Genomic DNA, 20,535 nt, shown 5'->3' with positions numbered 1-20,535 from the left:
CAAGGGTCTACTTTCATTTATTTTAAAGGGAACATTAAGTATGTTCTGCACTCTAAGAAAATAAGTGAAATAACTTTTGGAATGTAACACAGACAAACAATTACCAGTTTCCTTTGGTAGAGATATATAGCTGTATAGCCAAAAAAATATTTGATTAAGTATAGACATATGCCATGACTCACCTATCTTAGATTGAGATTTTAAAATGCCAGATGATTTTTCAATTTATACAAAGTTTGTAGACATAGGTTTTCCAGAATGGGTGCGTTTTATTTTTTAATTAAAATTCAGTATTTTTAATGTGTGGTTTGTGATGTTTGTGAGAGGAAAATGACCTAAATCACATTGAATTACATTTCTAAACTCTGTTTGTAAATCCTTCACAGACTTGTTGAAAGTTAATATTGCTGTAACACTTTACAGGTTTTGCCTCTGGGTGCTTCTGGTGCTTCAAGCTTTCTTTTGTCCTTTTTGAACAGTAAGCTGTCTTTTCAGGGTAATATGATCAGCATGTGTTGCATGAAAAATCATCATTTGTAGTGTATATATGCTCCTTGTTAAATGAAGATTCCACTTTTCTTATAACCCTGTCTGTACTAATGTAATAATTGTCATTGTTAATTACTTTAAAAAAGATTCCTGTTGCTATGTCTCCTGAACAGCAGTTTCTCTTGAAATGAAGCAAAAATCTTAAGATCATCAGAACCTTAGCATGATTGTATGCATTTTGCTGATTTGATAATTGCAACAGAAATTAAAAGATGTTTTGAAAGATAATATTGAACATTATGGGTATTCAAGCATGTCATGGTGTCTTTTTGGCTAGTTTCTCTATTGGTCCTTCTCAGATTTGCATGCCAAAATGCAGGACGTGGCATTTTTTTCAGTATTTTTTCAGTATCTCTCCAGTTTGTAATTGTAATTTTGTTTTTCATCCCTCCATATTTTTAAGTATTCTTACTGTTAACCCATTTACTCTTACATCATATATTTATTTTGGGGTTTGATTCTCATTGATTCTCTCTATATTATCTTTTTTTCCATACTGGTCATTCACATTTGTATTTGGTCCATTTCATACCAATTCATTTTTGACTTTATCTTTTCCTGTTTTACCATATTCACTTCTTAAATACTCTATCCCCATTGCATTCAATTTACAATTATGTTTGTATTAACATAGCAAACTCTTGGTTCCTTGTTAAAAAAAAAACCTTGTGCTATCTTTCTACATAGTCATTTGGTCTCTAAAGAAACATTAATTTCTTGTGATAAACTACCCATTATCTTTCTACCAACTTCTGAACATTTTAAAGTTTCTTCATCATTTCTTTGTCTTCAGTGACATACACAATTTAGCTACTTCCCTTTTTTACTATTTATTTATACACAACTTGAAATTATTCCCTCCTTTATCCACCTTGGTTTGTGATACATTAATTTTCAGATCCATATTCCTTATTGCATCATACTATCAATCACTGCAACTCATTTGGGTTCTTACATCACATGCAGTCACTTCCCCAACAAGTACATCTCTAATGTCAATACAAACATTGTTTTTGCCTCTATCGAGAATATAATAAGGATCAAGTGGACTTCACCCATTCTTAAATTACTCCTGTTTAATGTTGACCCATTTGTTCCATATTCCATTCTCATGCATTTGTTATTGTCCTTGATAGTCCTTGTTTAACAACTGCCTTATTTAACAAAAAGTAAACTTTATAACCAATCCTCGCACTTATGACCTTACTATATTTGTAAAACAAAGCTGAAGTAAGATCATAAGCACATCATTGTTTTACTTAGTAACCACTTTGTTTAACAACCAAGTTGCTGGTTCCAATTGTGGTTGTTAAATAAAGACTACCTTTATTACCTATATACCTTTTATGCATTCAACAACCAACAACCAAGTTTAAACTCCATATTTACATAGTGTGGTCCTCAAATCATTCACTCAAATCTGTTTAAATAGTCATATGCATTTTTATATCAACAAATATACAATCAACTTTTTTTTAACTGCCTTCCTGAGAAAAAGTCACAACACACTTCCCAATTTTTTTTCATTATCATCTCTTCTAGCCTTTTGATTAAAATCTGCAAATGCTTTCTAGATGCATTTAACAAACTGATTCCTCAATCCTGCTTTTATTTTGCTATCTTTCCTTTTGTGGTATTCTTGTGATTAATAAAAATGCATTGTTCACAAACATGCTAAACAAATCACTCCCTATGCACTCCATAAACAAACCATAATCACAATTTAACATTTGTTTTTTCACTTTGACATTGCTCGTGGTACTATTAATCAGCCTTATTTTCACATGTTAATGTTTCAAAGTTTATTAGAGTAAATATCTAAATAATTTTATGTAGCTGGCAAAAACAATGGCTTTCTAGAATTTTTCAAAAAGATAACTAAACTCCATAGACCTATTTTTGTAACCGCTGTCTTTACTGTACTGACTTATACCTAACTTTAGAAAATGTCTAATTTATTGCTCATTTGGTAAGTAGCTCTGCTACAAGTAGAATTCCTAAGTATCCTGCTTCTCTGTTTCAGCTTCTTTCCTAAACTTACAGTATCTCTCCAGCCTCCTCTAATTAAAGAGCAAAGCTGTCTTCTTTCTGAGACTCAGAGGTATTTCTACTTGGAGTTAATTCTTACAACATACTTGGATCATCACCAACAAAATTCAATTTAATATTTCAAAGTATTCACATACATTTTGCCTTCCCTTCACCTAGGCAAATCAATTAGGAATTCAAACATAACTACCGTATTTTTCGGAGTATAAGACACACCTTTTTTCCTCAAAAAAGAGGCTGAAAATCTGGGTGCGTCTTATGCACCGAATACAGCATTTTTGCCTCCCGAAGTCCTGCCCCCTTCACCAAAATGGCCATGCATACACTTATGGAGGCTTTCAGAGAGCTCCTGAGGCCTGGGGAGGGCAGAAATGAGCAAAAAACAGACCACCCCCCCCCCATCCCCAGCAGCACTCTATAAACCTCCATAAGGCTATGCATGCAATTTTTTTGATAAAAACGGGCCATTTTTTGCTTGTTCCCCCCCCCCCCCCGAAACACTCTGCAAGCCCCCCTCCCAAGGCTATTCAGCCTTGAAAATAAACAGGCTGTTTTTGGGAAGTTTGCATAGTGCAAAAACTTTTTTCCTCCCTTTTGGAAAGCTCTTTAACTGATTGATGAGAATTACATTGATCAAGTGCTGTGCCAGCAGAAACAAAGTCTTAGGTGCTGCAGATTGTCAGCTATTTCCTTCTCCAGCACATGGATAAATACACCTGGAAACATCTACCTACTCTCTCTCTCTGTCCCTCCCTCCCTCCCTATTGTATTTCTCTCCCTCCCTCTCTCTCTCTCTCTCCCCCTACCAACCTATCTACTCTCTTTCTCTCCCTAGCTATCTACTGTATTTCTCTCCCTCTCTCTATTTCTCTCTCTGTATCCCTCTACCTACCTACCTACACACACTCTCCCTCCCTCCCTATCTACTGTATTTCTCTATTTCTCTCTCTCTATCCCTTTATCTACCTACCTACCTACTCTCTCCCCCCCACCTACCTACTGTATTTCTCTCTCTTTCTCTCCCTCTCTATCCCTCTATCTACCTACCTACTTTTTTTTTTTAATTTGCCTCTTCAAAACCTTGGTGCGTCTTATACTCTGAAAAATACGGTATATTTCCACAATGGGAATTGTGTCTTCATGAAAGCAACTAAGGCAACATTATCCTTATTATACTTTATTTTGGAAAAAATAACCATTTTTACCTCATTTGAATGTAAAAGAAAGACCTGGCTTGTTCAGTTTAAAGAGAGGAACAAAGCAACACAAAAAGCTGCTTTCAATTAAGTGAAACTCATGCATATTTCAGTATCTCAGATATGATCCTCTAAATGCTCTTAACTGGCATTACTATTAATTTTTAAGTAATTAATAATGTTTATATCCTTTCCAAACTTAAGTACAAAATAATAGTTTTTAAAAAAAGAAATGAAACTCTTCTATTAGTTATATGAAATACTTCATGAATTATTTATAGGAAACCATTTAAATTCCAAACAAATTATTGAACAATTACTTTTATCTCACATGCATTATTTCATGTATTTCTTTTTTGCTATTTATTTTACTGTGTACGTAGGGAAATTATAAAAACGGACCCTTTATCTTTTATAATTTTTACTACCTGTCATCTATATATTGAGGGAAACTTTATATGGAAGAATCCTTGAAATATAAATCTATCTTGATTTATAATGTCTGCACATAAGGATTTTTTTTCATTATTGAATAATCTGATTGTCAAAATTGTATAATATGATATTAATTCTACACTGAGTAGCCTAAGAATTTCAGATGTAAAAGATAATAGCTTATGGTTGCAAATATGTTCAAAAACTACTAACTCTGCAGATGCCAGGAACTGGCCAAATGAGACTAATTAACAATCCATGATATGTAGGTACTTTTTATGCTAATGTAGGACTACAGATACCCACTTCTAATAGGCTGGCCCTTGCAAATTGGATGCTTAAAATTGCTTTATAAAAATGGTATTCCCGTTGTGTCAGGGATTTTAAAGAAGGAAAGTCCCTCTGTTAGTCAACATACCTTTGCAAGCATCACTTTTGACTGTGAGTGGGTGGGGATTTGTTGCTACACAACCCCAATATGTTGTAAAATATTTTCATTTCCTCTCTCTCCTACATTATCTTCCTTGTATTATATTTATATCAGAATTTTTTTTCTAATTTAAATTTTTAACTGATTTTAATACAATTTATTGCAGGGTTTTAAAGGAGGAGGAAAAATGAATGTTTTGTTTGAATATAGATCTAGAAACTATGTAATAAGATAAAATACACCGTGCCTAATTTTGTTCAAGTGGCCTCATTTAGTTCACATGAAAAGGAAATAACAATTCTGTGTGTGTGTGTGAAGAAACTAAAATACCATGTCACAAATTGTGATTCTACATAATCTTAATTTTTGACAACAGTTTTTTGAAAGCCTGTTTTATTACAAAAACATTTGTTTTATTATGAAATACTGTAAGCTTCGACATAATTGAATAATAGAAATGTATTTACTAACTGTACCCCACTTACTGATGCTCAAATAATTCTCCCCTCCCTCCTATTTCTCCAGATCATCTGATAAAGAGTATTCAGAAGACTGTCTGAGAGAACTCATAGCTCAGGAGGACTACAGTTCAGGAAACAAGTGGAAAGTATCTGGAAGGTCCATTCATGCAGGGCCTGCCACAGTTGCATCACAGCAGAGCCGAGGTAGATCTGGGACATTGCCCAGTGATTACAGATATTCACAGGAAAATTTAAATGAAAAAAGCAAAGATTGTGGTGCTTTGCCTCTTGTGATTTCTGGACTACAAATATCAGATAAGAATCAGCACTGTTTAACACATATCAAAGCAAAAGAAAATCAACAGGGGAATTCTATACTGCTCAATAAGAAATATGGCTCTTTTCCTCAGAGGCCACCTGCAGCCAAACGAGATAAGAAACACAGGCAAGAGGATAGTTTTTCAGCTTCACTTGTTTCAGAATCTTTACTGACAGTGCCCAACAGATCAGATCAATCTTCCCCTGCTGCTCCCAATATAGCTGTAGGCAGCTCATCACCTTCTCAGGTTCCCACAAAAATTTCTGGAAAATTTATAAATGCAGAGCTGCCAGAGACTGGACAGTTAGCACCCACAGAAAATGTTTTTCAGCATTTAGAAGAAAAAAGACATCTCAAATCTGAACCTCCCCTTCCTTCAGCTTATCGTTACCATCTAAAATCTAGAATGGAAGCATCAAGATCCCCTTCACCACAGTTTGCTCCACCGAAGCTGACTGATAAGCCACCTGTGGCTGCTCAGGATGAAAATTCCACAAGGTAAGCCATCTTAAACAAACTGTTAAACATTTGTCACATATTTTATTGTTGAATTTGTTCACCAATTTAATATTAAGATTCCCAGGTACAGTCACTACATTGTTTAGCAATTGAATGTTAAACTTCCTAGAGAGTTTTAGAACCACATTCTTTTATCTCAACAGAAATTATACACAATTTATTTCAGCTTTTAAACTGAGTTCAGTGCAACATGCTTAATTTACAAGTGAATCTCATTAACAGCTCTTGAAAATAAGGATAATCATCCAAGGACTCTAAAACTAATTAAAGAATAGAAAGCACAAGATATGAACATTTGCTGTGATTGCATGTTCCTGTATTATCCTAAAACTTATTTTCCAAAGTCTATTTTGTGAGTTATACACATGGCCATGTTAATAAAATCCAAAGAAAACAGAATGCATGTATCCAGTATTATATATACTATTGCAAACATATTTGGATGTTTTCAAACCAGAGGTTCATACCTTTCTCACTATGGAAATCTGAAAGTTATTTTTATGAATGGTTGAAAACTGCTATCAATGTTGCCAGAATAGTTAGCAAAACAATGTTAATCTACCTTCTCTAAGTGAACAATTGTATTTCTAGGATAGAAGATGAGGGTGGCTCCAGGGAATCATATATTACAATGACAGTTCTTTGGACTTAGTTTTATTGCCAGCAGAACAGGACTTCCTAAAATAAAACAAAGAAAACCTTAGACAGTTTCTAAACATTTCTACTCCCTTCATAGGCAGATAAACATAAAATACAGCATATAATACAACAACTTCTTTCCCACTATAGCCAATAATAAAGGATATTTAACATCAGAAATAAGTAAAACAACTGTCAAGAAAATTAGCTTTTCACTGGTACAGGTTAGCAGGATTTTATATAAAAGTATAGAACTCCTGCTTTGCTGCCCTTCAAAATCTTGCACACTGAATTTTAATTTGTGAATAACACAAATGGACCATATTTTTTCATATTTTGTAAAGCAAAGAAAGAAAATAGATGTATCTGGGAAGACCCAAGTCAAATCCCCAATACATTCACTCCAGTCACCCCAGTAGTTATGCAATCACAATCTGAGGACTGGGCAATTGTCTTGCATTTACAATGGTTGTAGTATCCTGTGGTCACATTATCACCATTTGCAACCTTTCTGATGGGCTTACCACAAGTAAGTCAAGGGGGTGGGGGGTAGCAAAGAAGATGGCAAGTTGTTCCTGTCCCCTACTCCTGCAGCAATCGCCCCTCCTTGCCCAGCCATGCTCATTAACTGGATGTCTTCCTGCACTCATAACAACCATCTCTCCATCTGGCCACGTTACTGCTGCACCTTGGCAGCCACTCCTTGCCTTACCCATCTCTTGGCCTATTTGCAAGATGCTAAAAACATGCAACTTCTTGCCAGCTTCCTCATTAACTTTACTTGTGGCAGCTGTCAAGAATTCACGAATCACAATCATGTGTGCTCTTTGCTTAATGACCTGATCCTTGCTTAACAACCGCAATGGGGGCTACCTAAATTGCCTTTGCTAAGCAAAGGTATCACATGATGTCATCCTTTATGACTGCATCACTTAGTGATGCAAATTCTAGTCCCAATTATGGGCTCTAAGTAAGGACTATGTATAATAAATGCCTTAAGTGAAGTAATCTTTATTAGTCATAGCTACAGATTTACCAGATGTTATGTCTCATATGCCAATTCAAGTTTCATGCTGATTTATAAATTGCTGTTCAATTGTTCACTTATATATAATGAACATAGCTTACATTTTAGAAAACTTTGTTTGTTATAAACAATGAGAATCTTGTTTAGATTACAATAGTAATTTGCACATTATTGGAAAGAATTGTCATTGAACAAAGTAGATGTTTCTTCATATCAATATATGTGGGATCAGTTAGTACATTTAGATTTATTTTTTTGTTCATCTTTTTAAAAGGAGAAAACATGTTAGATGTCTTTGAAATTTCAGTCAAGTGCTGTTCTTTGTACATTTTATAACTTTGGTAACAATAGCTAGTGCTCGGTTAAATAAAGATATTTAAAATATACATAGGAATGTGAAAGATAAAATGTGATAAGTTACTCATTCCTAAATAGGCTATTATTAATCTATATTTATATCAGTTTATATAATATATGTAATGTGCTATTTTACCATTTTTTCTAAAGAATTGAAAGAGTGATAGATAACAATACAACCATAAAAATGGTTCCAATCAAGATTGTACATTCTGAGAGCCGTTCAGAGAAGGCAAGCAGGCAGAATCTTGGGACCACAATAGACCCTCCTACTTTACCAAGCGGCTTAGAAAAAGACCAAATCAAGACACTTAGCACTTTTGAACAATCCTATTCACGTTTTTGTGCTTATACAAGACAAGGTGTGGAAACTGAGCTTGAGAACAAATCAAACCTTTCTACTTTGCAACCTACTGAAAGCTTTGGGAGAAACATAAAGGAGAATGACATATCCACTCATGCAGTTAACTACGTGAGAGCCAAAGAAAAGACAATTGAGGACTGGAAATCAGAAGAATTAGCTAGAGAAATAGTGGATAAGGATAAATCATTAGCAGAAATTTTAGACCCAAATGTGAAAATAAAAACCACAATGGATTTAATGGAGGGAATCTTTCCCAAAGATGAACATCTCTTAGAAGAAGCACAACATCGCAGAAAATTTCTTTTAAAGGTTTCAGCACCAAAAACTGAAGAGGAAAAGTGAGTACAAATTGTTCCAACACAAATTAATGCTTTTATCTTTTAAAAAAAATCTTATATGTGCACACATACTATTTTAATTTTTATTCTATTAAAATATAAGTTATATAATCAAGACAAACTTAGCAAACATAACTACTGCAACTTTCTTCCAAATCACACCCAGTTCTGGTTGGGATTTAGATTCTAACTCATCTGGGGGAAAAACAGCTTCGAAAAGACTAAAATACCCAACGTTCTATTTTCAGGGACCAATACTTGTGTTAAGTTGACAAACTAGAGATGAATCCCCATTTCTCCTGGTGGTTTATCAAAAACGTATAAATACTAAATGATTGTGGAGGTTTCATTTCACTATTATATATGCTTGTTGTTGACAGATTCACTGTGCCTTGCTGGATAAGAATTGTTTTCATTATTTCCTAGTGTTTTATTATAAATGTTATCTTTCATAGCAAGTAAGAGTTACTGCACAGAACAGGGAGCTCTACAGTAATTTTGTACTGTAATTACAAGTCACCAGCAACACCGATATCTACATTTCTGAGCAATCTCAGTAGATCTTACAAATTCAAATTAAGAGTGGGTAAATTGGATTAGCACTAATACGGTGTGTTGGTGAGTGTTGGATATGGCAGATGCTGAGTCAGATCAGTTTGGGTAAGACACTATTTTAGACCAACTTACTTTTCAAATCTGTTGCAGAGAGAATGAAAGAGAACTTCCATATATGTAATCTTGAGTTGTCAGAAGAAAAAGCTGGGTTAATTGCAATAAATAAAATAAAAAACAATACATCCTAGTAAATATTCTGATAAATTATAGTCTGATTCACCATAAGTAAAAGTCACTTAGTCCTATGACAACATTGTTTTCTCATACAATAGCAGAGGAGTTCTTAAATCTTCCAGTAAGTGTTTGTCTGTAAACTTAGTAAAAAAATCATAAAGTATATAAAATATTTTATATAGACTATTAAGCTTTGCCAAAAAATTTAATTTGGATATTTCTGTAGATTTTTGGAGGAGAATCATAAGAAATTGCAAACATCTAACTGAAAATTAATGGGAGATAGAAAATGAAAATATAATATTTTCACAAACATAAATACACACACACACACACACACACACACACACGTAACTCTGGAATCTTATTTCCAAGCAAGTGATTGTTTGGTTCATGTTGCTTCATGCCAAAAAGAGAGACAAAGAGCTGTTTATATCTTAGGTATTCAATTTTTGTTCCTCTTAATAGAGTGTCTATTTAAAGTATAGCCAGTTGAGGGATAAAACAATGTTGATTACTTTTTTGCAGTGATATGTGATAGAATTTTTTTAAATTAAAGTTTTTATTTTTTCATTTTCATAACACATAACCACATGTACACTGTATACCAACATTATTTTATATTAAATATTAACAACAATTCGTCTTACCCTCAACTCCCCCCAAAAATTGGTTCCTCTGCTCTCCATACACCATATTACCCTGTCCATCACTTTCTTCTCCCTCTCTCCTCCTCCTCCCTACCTCCTTTCTACCCTCTGTCATTCTTCTCTTCTCTACTTCCCCTTCTTCTCTTCTTCTCATCTCTCCCCTTTCCACTCCTTCTTTCTCTCCTCCTCTCCCCCCTACCCTCTCTCCTTACCGTGTCTTCTTCCCTTACCTCTACCCTCTCTTCCGCACTCTCCCTCTTATCCTCTGAGCAAGCTCCATTTTAAGTTGATGGTTTTTATAATGTCATATCAATAAACCTTTAATTTTAACATCTTTTTTTAAGCAATGAAGAAGAAAAAAAAGTATACATATATAGCAATTATATTTTTAAACTGCCCCCCGCCCCAACTTATTTTATTCCGGAATGTGGACCTGATTACAATTCCCAGTTATTCTCATCATAATATTGTATAGTTATATATCATTACCCGCCCCAAATTTTAATCTGTCTTTATAATGTCATTATAAGTATATTTCATGTTCTCCCTCTATTTTTCCATATCTTAACAGCTAATATTTGATTGTCTTTAAATAACAATCCCCGCTGCTCAGTGTTCATTAGAACTCCATTGATCTGCTACATAAAATAACAAGCAATACACACTTCACTTTGTTCATCTTCTTAAAAATTCTATATTAATTCACCTTTCTTGTAATTTAACCTATATTTAATTGTCTTTCCATTATCATATTCAATAAATTAATAATTCAGTTTAATTTGTGTAAAAGAATATTTCATATATTTTAACTTTTATTTAATTAGCTTTCCATTATCCTATTCAATCAGTTAGCAACTCAGTTTAATTATCATGTAAAGATGTTAACCACATGCCTAACTTTATATTCTTCCCATAACAATTTCTAAATATCATATTTTTCCCCTAAAAAGTCTTTTGTCCCAATTCTGTATTCCGATCGTCTCCCTTTTCTTTGTTGGGATATGTCCATCCTTTTTAATTTTCCCCAAGCCACTGTCAAGCCCAGTGGAATCTTTTATCTTCTTTTTATTTCCCTTTGTTAGGACATATCCCCCTTCTGCAATTTTCCTTGTACCACTGTCAGAGTCAGTAAAATCTTTTTTGTGTTTTTTATTTCCCTTTATTGGGACACCTCCCCTTTTCAATTTTCCCTGTCACTGTCAAGCCCAGTGAAATCTTTTATTTGCTTATTATTTTCCACCATTTCTATCATTTCATTACCCTCTCCATCTTCCTCTTTCATTTCCTGCTTCTCCTCAGATTCTGGCTTCAAAATTCTGTTTAAACTTAATTTTAATGATTTATGTATATTTTTTATAATTTCTTGCAACTCTTCAAATCCTGATCTTTCCATAATGTCCAGTCCCAAAGTTACAGTTAGTTATACTGTTGATTATAATTTCACAATTCCAATCCAATTTATATTCTAGTTCAGTTAAAACAGAGAGCCTCTGGTCCAGCTATATATTTCAGTTCAGCTAACATAGAGAGGAAGAGAAGGGGGAGACATCTTAATCACTTCGCTTTTGTTCTTTGTTCTTTCCACCAGCAAATGATTCGCCACTAGTTTCCAGCAATACAGTTTGATATTTTTAAATATAGTTTTAAATCCAGGCTAGTGTTTTTTCTTTATTTTTTTCCTTGTTACATTCCACCTCTCATTAATTAGAGTTGCTTAAAATATGTATTAATTAGAACAAACTCGGATAGGCTTGGGCAAAGCAAATCTCCTTGGTATGCTTTTAACTTTCATTTCTCCTCTCCCTCCTGCTTTTTCCAAATTTTGATTTATGTCTGTTGGTTAATTAAATCTTCTTTCCAAACTTCTTTCTAAAGTTTCTTTCCAAACTTTACATTCCATTCATCGCTCAGACAAGATTATATTATAAGGGAGAAAATAGTTCTTTAAGATACATTAATTAGGACAAAACTTGAACAAAGCAAGCCTCCTCGGTATGTTCTATTCCTTTATAAAGCTCTCCATTGTCAATCTCTTTTAAAGGCACAATCTTTTCAAATCCAAATCCAAAGTTTGTGTTTCAGTAGGATAGTCAATTCTCTGTATTCCTCATTTCTGTCTCCAAACAAGTTGTTCTTTTTGGGCTTGATTATTTTTAACCACCATTTTTCCCCTTCCTTTCTTTTTTTTCCTGCCAAAATCACAAACTATCCGTCAATATTATTTATACTCACAAGGTTCTTTGCCTTTTCCAAATTCTAATTTATGTCAGTTTGTTAATTAAATCTTCTTATCAGGTTTCACATTCCTTCATACACCGCTCCTGCTTAGATGCTTTGGCCAGCAGCCCTCAGCTTAATGGTAGTCATGTTATCATGCTACCTCCCCCGATGCCGGTTCAAAGAACTAATCTCTGACCTACAAGGAACCTGTTACCCTCCTCTAGGTCTGATGAGACACAGCTCCCTCTTCGCTCCCCCCCCAGGGGAGTTCTGACCCAAAAGGGTCCCTGGCATTGGTTTGTCAGACAGAATTTATGTGAGGCTCTTCGGAGCCCACATTTTTTCCATCTGTCTCGCTGAGGTACTCCCTCACACTCATGATAGAAAATTTTCCAGGGCGCTGCTCAGGAGAGTCCAAGCAAGGGTTAAATACAGCCAAACTGCCCAGAACTGAATTGAAACTTTAAGCCACGCCTCTGGTGCTGATTATCCCCAGATTTTCAATTCAGCTAGCCCAGTTCAGACGCACTTTAAGTTTCTCTTTATTTAGTTTATTAGCTTGGACTCTCTTGAGCATTTACTGTGAGTATTTTCAGTTTAGGGGTGATCAGGCTGAGTGAGTGTAATTAGATTTCTTTAATTCGTTTCTAACTCACTCTTCGGTTCTCCGGCGTCCTGCTTAACTCCCAGGCGCCGCAGGGAATGCAGGCAGCTGCTGGGACAGTTAAGACCCTCGCTGGGGAGGGGGAAAGCCCCGCTGAGGCTCCTGCGTTGGCGTCTGTGCCTTTGGTGGCCGATGTGCAGGTGGGTGCCTCAGAGCTTCGGATGGTTTGGCGGCTACTTTAGAGCTACTTTAGAGCTACTTTAGAGTAATTAGAGCTCCCGGTTGCCATTTTGGGAGCTATTTGCAGTTTTGGTTTCTGATTGCAATCTTTTTATTATTATTATTTTTTATTGAAGGTTATAAAAAAAAGGCAAGATTTACAAAATACAAAAAAAAAAGAAAAAAAGAAAAAAAACTCTTTACATATTTACAGCGCAGACGGCACTGTTCATCTCACATAGTTCATCTCACCTTGCCTAGTATAAGACTAGGTTACTAATTCCATGCAGATATTTATAACAGATTTTTCCTATCAGATCATCAAAGTTTTTCCAACACTAGTCTATTGATATTACTTGTAGGTGAATTCTCACCTCTAATACATTTCTTCTCTCATTTGTCACTTAGTCTTTGTATATTGTATATTTAAATTGTTGCTTAAGTCATTTTAAGTTAATCAACTATCTCATTTTATATCTTAATTCTTATTGTCTTTCTTATCAAACCATTTGTATAATTTCTCCCAGACTTTGTAGAAGTCTGTGTCTTCTTTTTCGTTAATCCGCATTGTCAATCTATTCATTTCCACTATTTCTAAAATTTTATTCATAACCATTGTACTAGTGGGGGCATTTTCTTTCTTCCAGCACTGCGCATATGCGATCCTTGCCGCCGTCAAGATATGGACGAGTAAATATTGATTAGTTTTAATTATTTTTGGATCTATTATCCCTAATAGAAACATTTCCGGATTGAGGTTTAATTTAGTTGACATTATTTCATTTAGCCACCTTCGTATTCGCTTCCAATATGTCTTAGCCACTGGACACGTCCACCACATGTGGTAGTAAGTGCCCAGTGTTATTTTGCATTTCCAGCATTTGGCCAATGATTTTGTGGAAATTTTTGCCAGTCTTGGAGAGAGATGCCAGCGGTAGAACATTTTATATACATTTTCTTTGTAGGCCGTTGACTTCGTTAATTTCAGGTTCCACTCCCATACCCTTTCCCAGTCATCTAACGCAATTGTGTGGCCGATATTCTGGGCCCAGGTTACCATAACTTTCATTCTTTCTGTTTCCATTTTCCTAATTAGCAAACAGTTATATATTTTTGAGATTAATTTCTCGTCTGGTCCTATTAAAATTTTATCCAATTCCTGGTCCTTGTCCTGAAAGCCAAATTGTGCTAGATCTGATTTATACTTATTTTGTATTTGAAAGTATGGCCACCAATCAATATTTATTCCCATTTCAGCCAAGTTTTCCCTGGAGTTTAGTCTATTTTGGTTGTCTAACAATTGTTTATAAATAACATTTTTGTCGAAGTTTATCAGATTTGGGTATATCAGGGCTTCCGTCGGGGATATCCATTTGGGTAGTTGGATATAGAATTTCCTTCTAATTTCAAGCCAATCATTTATCAGTACCCCTCTTAGATGGTGTCTTTTAAAGTAGTTGTGGACTTTGTTTCCCTCACACCATAAGTAATTGTGCCACCCCCATTGCAAGTCATAACCTTCTATAGTTAGGATTCTTTTATTGGTTAACATTACCCACTCCTTTATCCACATTGTTGCTGCTGCTTGGTGGTATGTTTTCCATTCTGGTAGACCCATTCCACCTTGCGTTCTTTTATCTTGAAGATGTTTATATTTAATTCTAGGCTTTTTGCCGTTCCAGACAAAGTTTCGTACCGTTTTATCCAAATCATTATAAAAATTTTCTCCTAATTTAACCGGTGCCGTTTGAAATAAATAAAGTATTTTTGGCAAGACATTCATCTTAATTACTGAGATTCTTCCCATCAATGATATTTGTAGCTTCGACCAATTTTTTAAATCTTTTTGGATGTTTCGTAATAATTTATTATAGTTATCTTCTTTTATAGAACATTTCGCAGATAGCCAAATCCCTAAGTATTTGACCTTTTTGGTTACCTTAATTTCCATTGCTTTCTCTAGTTCTTCTATCTGTTTTTTGGGAAAGTTTCAGTCCTGAGGTTAGAGGGTCTTCAACAATAAAGACCATGTCATCCGCGAAGGCCTGTGTTTTATATTGTTCTTTTTTTATGGTCAAACCCCTAATTTCCTGATTTAATCTTATCTGGTTTAGGAGTACCTCTAACGACATAATAAATAATAATGGGGAAAGTGGACAACCTTGTCTGACACCCTTTCCGATTTGTACCCTCTCTGTTAATTCTCCATTAATTATAATGTTTGCTGATTGCTGTGAATATATAGTGTCTATAATCTTAATAAATTTGTCACCGAATTTCATCATTTTTAGTTGTGTGATTAAAAAATTCCAGTCTAAATTATCGAATGCTTTCTGCGCATCGACAAAAATTAATGCTAATTGTTTCTCAGATCTTGTTTCATAGAATTCCAGAGTGTTAAGTATTATTCTTGTGTTATTCCGAATGTGTCTTTTAGGGAGAAAACCGTTTTGGTCCGAATGAATGTTTTGATTTAATATTATTTTTAATCTTTCCGCCAAAATTGATATAAAAATATTGTAATCCGCGTTTAGCAAGGATATAGGTCTATAGTTTTGAATTTTACTGCTATCCACCTCTTCTTTTGTTATTAGGGTAATGACAGCTTCCCCCCAGGATTTTGGGACCTTACCTTTTTGTAGTGTCTCATTAAATAATTCTAATAGTTTGTCTTCTAGAGTGTTTTGGAATTTTTTATAGATTTCCGACGGAAGCCCATCCGGACCAGGTGTTTTATTGTTTTTTTGTTTTTGAATGGCCTTTTTCAATTCCTCTTGTGAAATTTCCTTATCAAGCATCTCTCTCATCTCCTCCGACAAGGCTGGAAGTTTCTGTTCTATTAAGTATTTTCTAATGTCTTGTTCACTAATTTCATCCGGTTCATATAGTTTCTTATAGTAGTTCTGTACGATCTTTTTCTTTTCCCCTATTTCTTGTTTCAAATTCCCCTCCTCCTCCCTCAGTTGTTTAATAGTTTGTTTTTGCATTGTCTTTTCTTATTTTGTGAGCCAACCATCTCCCAGTTTTATTTGCATGTTCAAAGTAGTTCTGCTTCATTCTCTTAATGTTTCGTGCTACTTCCTCTTGAGAAATCAGATTTATTTGATGTTTAATTAAATCTCCTTTTTCCCTGTATTTGATATTGTCTGGCTCTTTCTGAATCAACAGTTCTATCTCTCTCAATTCTTTGTTCAATGTATTGAGTTTTTCCCTATGCATTTTGTTTCTTCTTGCTATATAAGCTATTGATGTTCCCCTCACAACTGCCTTCATCGTATCCCAGACGTTTTGTGTTGATGTCTGCTCTTTACAGTTTTCTTGGAAAAAGTATCCCAATTCTTTTTCTATTGATTGTACAAATTGTTTCTTTTGTAATATGTTCTGGTTTAACGTCCACCTAGATTTTATCTTTGTCTTTCCTTTCCATTGCCATAGAACTGGATGACGGTCGGCCCACTTGTTTGTTAATATCTCAATATTTACTGTATCCATAAGTAATACCGGGTTTGATCAAACCATATCAATACGTGACCAAGAATTATGTGGTTGAGAGTAGAATGTGTACTGTTGTATCTTATCATTCATTGTTCGCCAGACATCATAGAGGTCTAATTCCTTCACCATATTTGTATAGGTGGTCGGTAATTTCCTTCTGGTGCTTTTCTTGTGTGTACCCTTATAGTCAATTTTACTGTCTACTACTGCGTTAAAGTCCCCTAAAATACATATATTTTGCCAATTTATTTCATTTATCCTCTTATGTAAATTTACATAAAATCTTTCTTGTTTTTGGTTTGGAGCATAAATTCCAACTAGTAATATTTTTTTCCCACCATTCGTTATCTCCACCATTAATATTCTACCCTCTTTATCTACATATTTTAATTTTGGGTTTAACCATTCTTTTATATACATCACAATTCCTCTTTTTCTAGTTTGTGCTGACAAACAAAAAACTTTTCCTAATTTTGGGCATTTCAACAGATTATTGTATTTCTCTTTTATGTGGGTTTCCTGAAGACAGATTACATCTAGCTTTTGTTTTAATAAGTCCAACAGTACACATTTTCTTTTTAATGTTATGTTAAGACCATTTATATTTGCTGATAGTATATTCGTTTCCCATTCCTCAAATTCTTTACATGTTGTTTGCTTTGAGGGCACCTTTAGATCTTGTCTCAATTGGCGACCTTGATCTTGATTCTTCTCTGCCATATCTCTCTCGTTCTCTGACCTCTCTCGTCTCTCGCTCCTCCAGTTGGGATTCAGTTATAATATCTTCTTGTCCTCTACTTGAGGCTCCTTCTTTACTAAACCTCTCTTCGTCTGCAGTTAAAAGTTCCTGAAATTCTTGAGCTTTCTCCAAAGTATCTATCTGGTATTTCTTTTCCCTCCATGTTACTAGCATTCCTTCCGGGAGGAGCCATCGAAACGGGATTCTATGTCTATTTAATTGTGAAGAGAGGAAGTTATATTTTCTTCTTTTCTCTCTAACTCTCCAGGGGATCTGCTTCAGAATAAGTATTTCTTTGCCTTTATATGTTAATGAATCCCCTCTTATTGTGTTTAAGATATCCTCTCTCAATTGTCTTCTTAGAACCCTCACATGAATCTCCCTTGGGAGTCAATGACGTCTCGCGAAACCTGTGTTAATTCTATAAACTTCGTCCAATTCATTAATGATCTCGTTTTTGGGTCTGTCAAGTACTAGTCCCAAGATTTCTGCAATCAGTTCCCGTAGATTTTCATCTCTCACTTCTTCTACAGTTTGTAGTCTCAAATAAAACGCTGATCTCTCTAATTCTAGGTGGATGATAGCCTCCTCCAGAGTTTTATTTATGGATTCCAGTTTGTCCTCCGTCTTATCTATTCTTTTTTCTGTTATTTCCGTTCTCCCCTTAACTTCTTTTATTTCCTGTTCATTTCTTGACAAAGCTGCTTGGATAGCCCCTACTCGCTCTTCAATCCTCCCCATATTGTTTTTGACTTCACTCATTTCATTTTTTACTCCCTCCAGGCCTTTGGTGATGTTTTCATTCATCTTCAAAATTGCTTCCTGTAGAGAGTCCATCGTTACCTCCTGGCCTTGTGAGGTTGAGGCTGTCTTATCTTCCGTCAGCCTGCCCTCAGGCGACTTTTCCCTCACCGGAGTGGATAGAAAAGTTTGTTTTTTGCTTCCTTTAGTTAAGGTTGCTATTCTTGTTGCCAATAGTATTAATTTAATTCAGCTATCCCCCTTTGATCTGTAGTTCCAGTACCTTCTAATTGCTGCTAAAGTATTTATACAATTCTATTACGTTAATCTATCATCTTTTTAAATAACTTATACTTAATTAATTAATTAATCAATGAGTTAAATATCTAGTCAATAGTGTTAATAGTATATCAGTTACCCAAATCTCAATATATTGTTCAACAATTACTCAAGCAATCAGTTGAAATTTGATCTACCAGAGAATAATCAGTTATTAATCCATTGATCTAATTGATCCACTATGATGAACACCCAAGAAAAAAAAGATAGTTAAATTAGAGCAGTACTATACAGTAAAACAGTTCTATAGTATCTAAGAGGAGTCCACTAGGGAGGGAGAGTACATTTCAATGTGGAGAGTCAAAAGACGGGAGAGGTCAGAGCTCAAGATAGTCGTTTCAAAGCTCACCCATCAATCACTTCTTGTTGTCAGTGAAATAAAGAAAGAGGCAGGGAGAGAGATGACTTTTTTCCCCCACCACTCAGTTTTCGCTTTCAAGATGTTGCCCCTCTATTGTCTCTATGTCTCGGCATCCGCCTCACCAGAGTTTTAAAGATAATTCAAACCCTCGTTACTCGAAAATCTTCTTCCCCTTTTTTCCCACGAGGAGGGCAAATCCAACCGTCTTTCTTTCTCTTCACCGTCTCGCCCACTGTTAATCCTCCAAATTTAAATATTCAAAAACTCAGTCCTTCTCTGTCCGATCTGCCGATCAGCTCTCTTAAATCTTTCCCTGTCAGTCTTTATTCACCGCTTCAACTCAATGCACCCATTTACGTATCCATGCTCAGATTATTTAGTTTCTTCAAATTTAGTCTCTTAAATCAAGGTCTTTTGTTTACTGTCTTCCACAATCCGATATGTTTCCTGCAGTTGTCTTTCCCTTCCTTATTAAAGGCTGGCAGTCACGTCTTCTGGTCGGCCATTAATCAGCCGACCTCCTTTGCACTCGATCTGAGGGAGCCTCTCGCTTTGTGGGGGGGATCGCCTTTCTCCCTCCACTGCTCCGATGCTTCCCCTCTCCACTGGTCCTCGTACCTCGAAAAGACCTTGCCTGCTACAGCCACGCTCGTGGCTGAGGATCTGTCGGCAGCTCGCACCGGCGTGACGCCAAACCGGAAGTCCTCTGATTGCAATCTTGTGGCAGTTGCCTGCAGCCTGATTCAAAGCAGGTGCCGCGAGGAGCCACTCTTTGTCCAGCCTGGCTGGCAATTAGGTGTATCCTTTTCACCTGAGCGGCAAGGATTGGGGCTGCTGGTCCTGCAGCACTGGGAGCTGTTAACACTCATGCTTTATTCCACCTGCTGGATATTGCGTCTCTCCAGAGCGTCTGTTGGTTTGCAGCGCTTTGCAAGGTGGTGAGTGGAGGTAGCCCCTGATTATATTTGACCACAGTTTAATAATGGCTGAGCAGACTCCCGAGGATTCCACCCAGGCAGGGGGTTCCTCCAGGGTTTTCTCCAGGCAGGCTGGCATGGCTGCCAGGGAGGCCATCAGGTGCTCCAACCATACTCCAGGCCAGCCCCTAAGCAGGGATCAGGGCCAGATAAGGATGCATTGCATCGCCAAAAGGCCCTTGAAAAGCAATTCTCCAAGGCCCAGCACTAAACGCAGTCCTCCCAATCGGTGTCTCCTGAGGAGCCCATCATGGAGGTTCCTCCAGCCCAGCCAAGGCCTGTTTCAGACAGTGAGAATGAAGGCCTGGAGTTTTCCCCCACAGCTTCTATGTCTAGGGTAGTATCTCCAGGGGCCTCTATGGTGGATCTAGCTGATCTATCCGCTTACCCTTCGGATCTTGAAGAAGGCCCTGCCCCAGGCCCCTTGGCCCCTCAGCTTCTGCCTTCAAGGCCTAAACCCGGGGCGAGGCCCATGGAGGATCTTGGGCCTGACCTTTCAGTGGAAATGCAGGAAGTTATCAACAGGGCCATTTCCCAGGGCATCGAAGCGGGCATGTTGCACAAGGGCAAATGCACCCACAAAACTAAGCACGTAGAGCCCCAGACGGCTCCCAAGGTGGCTTCTCCTCCACGTCCCTTGCATTCCCCCCACTCCTCTTCAGGTTCTGAGGCTTTGGATTGGGAGGAGGGGGATGACATTCTGCCTGTTCAGGAGGCT

The 20,535-nt window shown here is 36.2% G+C and overlaps 1 protein-coding gene across 2 annotated transcripts in view; it reads left to right on the top strand.

Moving 5' to 3' along the window:
- The window catches only part of SHROOM2 (shroom family member 2), a 169,007-nt gene that overhangs the window by 132,403 nt on the left and 16,069 nt on the right, over positions 1-20,535 (top strand). For both annotated transcript variants that reach the window (XM_032226217.1, XM_032226218.1), the window contains exons 6-7: positions 5,185-5,937; positions 8,132-8,683. In XM_032226217.1, coding sequence (XP_032082108.1) covers positions 5,185-5,937; positions 8,132-8,683 — 1,305 coding nt within the window. The remainder of the gene's footprint in view (positions 1-5,184; positions 5,938-8,131; positions 8,684-20,535) is intronic.

Source organism: Thamnophis elegans, chromosome 11 (assembly GCF_009769535.1).
Source record: "Thamnophis elegans isolate rThaEle1 chromosome 11, rThaEle1.pri, whole genome shotgun sequence".
Taxonomy (NCBI): domain Eukaryota; kingdom Metazoa; phylum Chordata; class Lepidosauria; order Squamata; family Colubridae; genus Thamnophis; species Thamnophis elegans.
Note: the sequence above shows the minus strand (reverse complement) of the source record. Positions and strands in the feature narration are given on the sequence as shown.